The sequence below is a fragment of the Pollicipes pollicipes genome, unplaced genomic scaffold, assembly GCF_011947565.3.
Source record: "Pollicipes pollicipes isolate AB1234 unplaced genomic scaffold, Ppol_2.1 Scaffold_6686;HRSCAF=7923_pilon_pilon_pilon, whole genome shotgun sequence".
Lineage (NCBI taxonomy): Eukaryota > Metazoa > Arthropoda > Thecostraca > Pollicipedomorpha > Pollicipedidae > Pollicipes > Pollicipes pollicipes.
Window position 1 is genome coordinate 26,237,500 of NW_023596921.1, and position 7,243 is coordinate 26,244,742.

The 7,243-nt window shown below is 55.2% G+C and overlaps 1 protein-coding gene across 1 annotated transcript; it reads right to left on the reverse strand.

The window, feature by feature from the left end:
- Window positions 1–295: 295 nt before the first annotated feature.
- LOC119108116 (Down syndrome cell adhesion molecule-like protein Dscam2) lies at window positions 296–5,632 on the reverse strand. The gene is made up of 5 exons (XM_037231694.1): window positions 5,615–5,632; window positions 4,139–4,292; window positions 1,678–1,809; window positions 1,059–1,203; window positions 296–455 (listed from the first exon to the last, which is right to left on the reverse strand). Exons 2-5 carry the CDS (start codon window positions 4,290–4,292, stop codon window positions 296–298), a joined length of 591 nt encoding a protein of 196 aa, XP_037087589.1. The 5' UTR covers window positions 5,615–5,632.
- Between the last annotated feature and the right edge of the window lie 1,611 nt (window positions 5,633–7,243).

The window sequence follows — 7,243 nt, forward strand, 5'->3', positions numbered from 1 at the left end:
AACAGTACCAAAAGCGCAAAAAACCTGGCAAAACAACAACCATGTACAACTAAAAAGGTGCCACGGAGGGCACAGTAGCATGAAATAAAAAAATAAAAAAGGCCAAAATGCATTTCCAGTCAACACTTCGCTTCATGCAAGCTGAGCTCCCACGCAAAATGGGTGGCCGTAACCACTGTCCCTTCGAAAGACGGCCTTTACATGCAGCCGTGTTCCACGTGCAATGTTTTGCTGTTACTGGTGTCCCAGTTCCTGCCACATCGTCGTCATGCTTCATCCGATCATGAAGGGGGAATCACGCACCGTAGATGTTAAGGCGGGCCGCGTGCTGGACAGCTCCGAATCGGTTGGCGGCGCGACACGTGATCCATCCACCATCCACCGGCATTGCCGAGCTGATGTTCACGTGACTGATGACGTCATTGTTGGCGCTGACGTACTGGCCGATGAGCCGCCTGTGGCACCAGGAGAGAAAAATAGGCGGACCAGTGGGTCAGGTCGCTCTTATGGCCGTTCCGCGTATATCAGCAAAAACCGATAGACGTACAGCAGTCCGCTGGATCGTTCATGCAGGCAGAGCTCCGGCGACAGCGCAATCCGCACGCCGTACACGCTGTACACACTGCACACCCTCACTATACACGCCGTACACGCTGTACACGCTGCACACCCTCACTATACACGCCGTACACGCTGTACACGCTGCACACCCTCACTATACACGCCGTATGCATTTTACGCGCTGCACAGTCTCACTATACACGCCGCACACGCTGTACACGCTGTACACCCTCACTATACGCGCCGTACATGCTGTACACGCTGTACATCTCAGCAACTACATCACAGAGTTGAAAGGTAAGTGATCAAGCCCGCAGATGACCGGTGATGAGCAGTGATGACGTTGATAATGATCGACAGCGCCGAAGTGGTCCCCTCATCCCAGCGTTCGGCCGTGTTCCACGTGTCAGCCCGAAGTTCCTCGACGCTGACCTGCGTTGGCCCGAACTTGACTTAACATGGACCACCATGCTGACCACGACCGCCCCGAATCCCACCTGTGGTCGGGGCTCAGCGGGTAGCCGTCCAGAAGCCAGCTGATCTGCGGCGTTGGCGAGGCGTTCGCGACGCATCGGAGGGAAATGGCGGCGAACGGCGGCACCGTGTGGTTGATGAACTTCTCCAGCAGAACGGGATGCGAGTCTGTTGGTAAACAATCGGCTTAAGGAACATTTGACGAACCTGGCTTAGCATTTTCGGCACGGGAGCATGGTGACAGAGGTTTCATCACGCCTGTGGCGTTGTGATACACTTTGGCAGCATATCTGAAAAAAATTGTGGCAGGTCTCCTGGCTGATACCGCGTCCCACCATGTACTTAACAAGAGTGTGAATTCAACTGAGTACGTCTGAAACCGCTGTTACGTGGCACCTCGACATTCCATACATGATGAATCTGATGCCTGGACAAATAACATCCAACAAAAGATTAACACATGAGCCCTTATTTCCTGCTACCCCTAGTTTCCAAAATCTTATTTGGGTACGATCACTGACGTAAAATCGTATCAGCTGCAAGAGCTCGGGGAAGAGGCTTGAGGAGCCTCATGCCACTTTCAGATAGTCTTCACCAGGTCCACATTTCCCTTGACAGATCTAGATCACGCCAGCCGCTCACCTCCGAGGAGCACCTGGACGGCGGCCTGAACTGAGTCAAACTTGCTGGAGGCGAAGCACTGGTACATGCCCTGCGCCGACTGTTTCATGTCAGCCCCCTCCAGCCGGGACACCTGCAGGTCACTTGTCATTTCTGGAAATATCAACGCCAAGACTTAGACTAGGCCCGGGCATCTAAGTGGTGAACGAATAGCGTTAAGGCACGTGCAAGAACGTCGCTGGCCAAGCCATAAGTTAGCAAGATAGCTGGGCTTCCACGCGACGCCTTTTTATAAATGTAGCGACCATAAACAGATCTAGTGCTAGATTTCTCAAATGTTGCCAGTCAAAAGCACATACAAAGATCGCCATCCACTCGCACCACAGAGTCCATGCGCCGCTGCCTTCGGCTGCACCCAAGTCGCCTCTGATGAGGCCCGTATGCCGTGCTTGGTTGGGCCTATGCCGTGTTTGATTGGGCCGTACACTCTCTCATCTTTGACCACAAGGGGGCCATTCGTCTCTCGCTATGCACCTATCGTCTCTGATTGAGTGCTCATCGTGTCTTACAGGGCCAACACCTATGGACGCAGCCAGGTTTTAAATGCAACAGGGCCAATTCTGCCTTCGTGCCATTTCATACGGGAAAACTGGAGAAAAAATAATCTGGTCGGCCTTTAAGTCTCTAGATCTTCACCAACCCCGAAGATGGCTACATCCATGGCAACACCGTCCTCACCTGTATCTCTTAAGGGGCCAGCACCGTCCCGACCTGGTCCATACCATGTTTGGCAAGGCCAATGCCGTCTCTATGCTCTATGCCGTCTCTTCCGTCAGTATGAACCAGCCGTCGTCTTTGATGTTGGTCCTCATCGCATTTATGAACCATCCCTGACGTAGTCAGTACCATTTCGCATTTCCGCTTAGGCTCGCACCATCTCTTGTCGGACCAACGACATCGCTGATAACGCTTGTGTCAGGGCCGGCATGGTCGGTCCACATCGTCTCTAGGAGGACCAATACCGTCTGCGTCTGTGTCCGTATCGTCTTGGCTGGACTCGCACCATCTCTGATTGGCCCATATCGACTCTGCTCGGCCCATATCGTCTTTGGTTGGGACAGCACCGTCTCTGCTCAGTCGTCCCTGTTGGAATATGCCGTCTCCGCCACCTCCGACTTTGCCGCCAGTCCCTTCCCGAGGCTCCTGAGGATGTTCCCGAACATTCCGTCCCCCCCCCACCCCATTCCCACCCCAGAGCCCATGCCACCCCCCCCCCCCCTCTTAGAAGCCATCCCACTCTCACCCATCCCACGGCTCAGAACCCACCCCCAGCCCGCCTCAGAGCCCACCGCAGAGAGCGCGTGTCGCAGACCATTCCCCGCCGGCGGCAACAAAGCGCTAATCAAGCCGCCGCCCGGGCACGGTCGTTATTCGGATGCAGGCCGTCGCAGAGGCGCGCCCAGGCTGCCGCCGAGAGGCAGCGACAGGTCAGGGCCAGGCAAAGCAGGGGGGCTGTGCCAGGAAAGGTGGACGGTAAGATACAGGGGAGAGTCGTGAAGAGATTTTGGATGAAAGTCTGCATCACTCCGAAATGAGTTGGCTCTGAGAGAAAGGTATTAGTAGAATGTGAACGTGCCCGGCAAGGTGGGATTAAAGCATAGCCTTTCGGTAATGTCAGAACGCGCCTCGAGGCGTTTTTGAGTCACGACATCCATGAATCCCCGGATTACGGCCAGGCCGGAGTTGAGAAGAGCGATCTGGAAACTCACGAGCACTTGCGCCAAGGTGCCGCCTCACTGCAAGATACCTGCAATCGATTGCGTATCCAGAGAAGGCCCAGGTGGGCCGTGCCACCCTCCCCCCCCCCCCCCTTCACATGAGATAAGATGTTTGCACTAGAAATTTGACATTCCCTGAGGACAGTTTTGGCGGCCACGCGCATTTGTCCAGTTTACTGCACATCAAGCGGTCAGAAGGACTCGCATTTCCAGTCCTTTAGAAAGTGCTTGCGCGCTAAGCACTCACGTAAAATCAGCCGTCAAAGCCCATTAAAGTCTGGTCGCACTTTCCTCTACAGCGTTCGCTTCAAATCCTGCACTCCGTCTCGCTCTCGGTCTCTCCTCTCTCTCTCTCTCTCTCCTCTCTCCTCCTCTCTCTCTCTCCTCTCTCTCTCCTCTCTCTCTCCTCTCTCACTCTCTCTCTCTCCCTCTCTCTCTCCCTCTCTCCTCTCTCTCTCTCTCTCTCTCCTCTCTCTCTTCCCCTCTCTCTCTCTCTCTCTCTCTCCTCTCTCTCTCTCTCCTCTCTCTCTCTCTCTCTCTCTCTCTCTCTCTCGTCCTCTCCTCCCTCTCTTCTCGATGCGTTGGACCCTGCACACGGCCGCCGTCTGCCGCCTCAATCCTGCAGGAGGAGGAGAGCGGCGGCACCGTCGAGTGGCGGCTCGCGCCAGACGATTTATTGCTGGCCGCTAATTAACAGCACGTACCTTGCGCGACTGAGAGGTGGCGGCCGGTGTCGATGCGTGCCCCGTCCCGCAGCCAGAGCAGAGAGGCGGGTCGGGGCGCCGTGCAGGTGAGGCGGAACGTGCCGCCGCGGTTTACCGTCACCCGCGCCGGCGAGACGCTCACCGACAGTATCATCTGGGACAGGGGGAGGGTACGCCCATCAGAGAGGGACACCATCTGAAGAAGATGGATACAAGGTCACTGATGGCACCATCTGGGGTAGAGAGGAGGCTAGGTCACGAACAGCACCATCTGAGAGACGGCAGGAGACGGCCACACGTGGCACCACCTGAAAGGGGGGACAGTCATGAGATCACCACCTGGGGGTAAGGGGAGACTTCCTCAGATGAAGGTTGGGTCCCTTCTTTGAGGTAACGGAGGTCCCCAAGTACCACATGGGAAGGGAGAAAGAGACAGCCACATCTATCCTTCTGCAGGAAAGACGGTGGCAGTCCCGTCTGAGAGGCGGTAGGACCTAGTCTTGGCACAATAGGGCGGACTGAAGCGCCGACACGGTCACAGACAACACAGTGTCACCTGATGAGCAGGGGGAGACAAGGTCACCAGCTTTTTTATAGTTGAGACTAGGTCACAACAACATTCCAAGGGCAGAATGAAGCACATATGCGTCCAGAGGCAACACATCTGAACGGCAGGTGGGTCTCCAACAGCGTGGTCTGAGGGGCAGAAGCTAAGGCGATCGCAGTACCTACTGCATGAAAGCGATAAGTCACGTTTACCCTCACAGAGCCACGGAAGCCCGAAAAGCGAGCTGGAGAAGGGAATATTAGATACTCCTTCGCAGAAATAATTCCCCCGTGTCCATTCAGCCTGCAACTTTCCAAGATTGGCTGCAGCTCATTTCCCAGTGCCGGGACTGCTGTCGGCCGTGCCTGACCACACGGGGCCTCTCCAGACCTACCGGCTGGTCTGCAGCGGACAGCTGCGCACTCTCCTCCTCACCGCGTAAGGGGGTCATCGATATCACACACGAATTCAGACCTACATCGCAATCATTCACGAGGACGACCTACCCTGGTGGCGTTATACTGATGCTCAAGTCAAGCTGTATCACGACAGGATTTTGCAGCACATTGCATCCAATATTGCATTCTGCCCGCGCCAGGCCACCGAACACAAGTTTCGTCGTATCCAAGGCACTCGAGGCGAGAGATGGCAACGCTAAATCACCTTAGACGTGGAATATGTCGTTAAATTTCCGTACTTAATCATCAGCTTGCTGTTTCCGTCATGCTTCAAGCCATGCAAAATGGCACCAGTCACAGGAAGTGGCGCAGTGAAGCCACATACCTCTGACGAGCGTGTCACCAACAGGCGCGGAAGGCGACGGGCTCGTCCGCGGCGACTGATCGGCCGCCAGCCGTCCGGGCCCGGCCCATCGCCCCCCGTCACTGCCAACAACCGTGAGCCCATCGGCCACCTCGCGCCAGCCTCACCTGCACCTCCAAGAAGACGTCAGCGGTGGCATGGCCGGCGGGGCTCTCCGCCCGGCAGGAGTACCAGCCAGGTGTGACGGGGCCGCGCACTCCGGATCACCAGCAGCGCACCCGCAGGCGTGACGTCACCGCCAGCGCCGAGCGGCTCCACCGCCGGCTGGTCAGCCGCCAGCGACCTCCGCCGCGACCAGCTGCCGGCAGAAGGACGCGCTGCGTTGTTGGGCTGGTTGAGGGGTTACCAACGACGCCCCTCGGGCTACGTCTCTTCGTCACCAAACACCCTGTGCGAGGAAGCTGAGAGATTTTACAAAGATAACCACCGTTGATAGATGAGAACGAAATGTCTGCCGCTGAAACAATGAATGGTATTTCTAAATTCGATCTGCCGATGTCATCTTCTGTATAGTTAGAACCGCGCCGAATGCTCTTTCAGCCCCCGCTGACTCCGAATCCAACTCACCAAGTTCCCTGCAAGTTGTTGCAAACGAATCAGTGCAGCCAATTTTAACGGCATGCGCACTGAGCTACGGAGAGGCAGGTTGAAAGGCCCCGAATTAAGAGGCACGCCCTGTTGAGTGTTTGAGGAGCCTGGGGGACTATGACTCATCTAAAAATGCACGAAATGCTAGATTGGCGGACAACTTACGGCAAAAATCTGTCCAATTTGGTTTGACTCGTCATCCATAGAAACGTCCTAGGAGCGCAAGATGCAATCGCATTTCCTTTACCCCTAATACCCACATAAATAAGGTTAATAGTGAATATGGTTCATTGAACCCGGCATGAAGGTACCTAACACATGCGAAGTTCAGATATAGCTAACTTTGCCACGCGCCTTACCCGTCAATGCGAAAACCCGGCAGACGACTTGGCCATCTCACCATGACATCACTAAGTGGTTTAAACTTTTATACTTGAAAACAACACAAATTAGCAAAAAATAGTCCTAAATTGAAGATCTACGAGTGCCATATTCACGCAGTTCCCATAAGCTATTCCACCGTGATTGTGGTGCGCAAACTCATGGAAGCTCTCCCACAATAGCTGAACCCGACACTGAGCTGAACCCGACACTGAGCTGAACCTGACACTGAGTATTTTCCGAGCCGACCGGGGCTGACAGATGACGATCTCCGCGGGCCTCGAAATGTTGTACAAGCCAGGCCACTCGCTGCTTCCGTCGAACTCTGACCGCGAGCTGCCAGACGCCATCATCGACTGGGGCCGTCAGTTTGGCAGCTTCAGCAGGACGCCCAGCTCTGCCCAGCACTAAGCTCCGATCGATGGTCGATGGGATTGGCTAATGCGCGACGGGACATTTGGCGTTGACGGACGCCAGGCTCGGTCATCCATAGTCTGATCATCGGTCACTCGTCGATCATGTGCCCGTCATTTGTTGACTGTTCGTCTTTCTGCAAGACAGGAAGCGTCAGAGGCGCAGGCGTCTCGGTGGACAGAGCTGCCCTCCTGGCAATGGTTTAAATGAACAAGTGAAAGTCGTCATTGCAGCCCGTCAGCGTGGTGAACCAAAGGTCGACCACTTTCCTAAAACACACAAGTGGGGACCGGTGGCATGGATTAATCATCATCATGCGTTCTACTAACCTCAACACAGCGGCTTTTTATCAA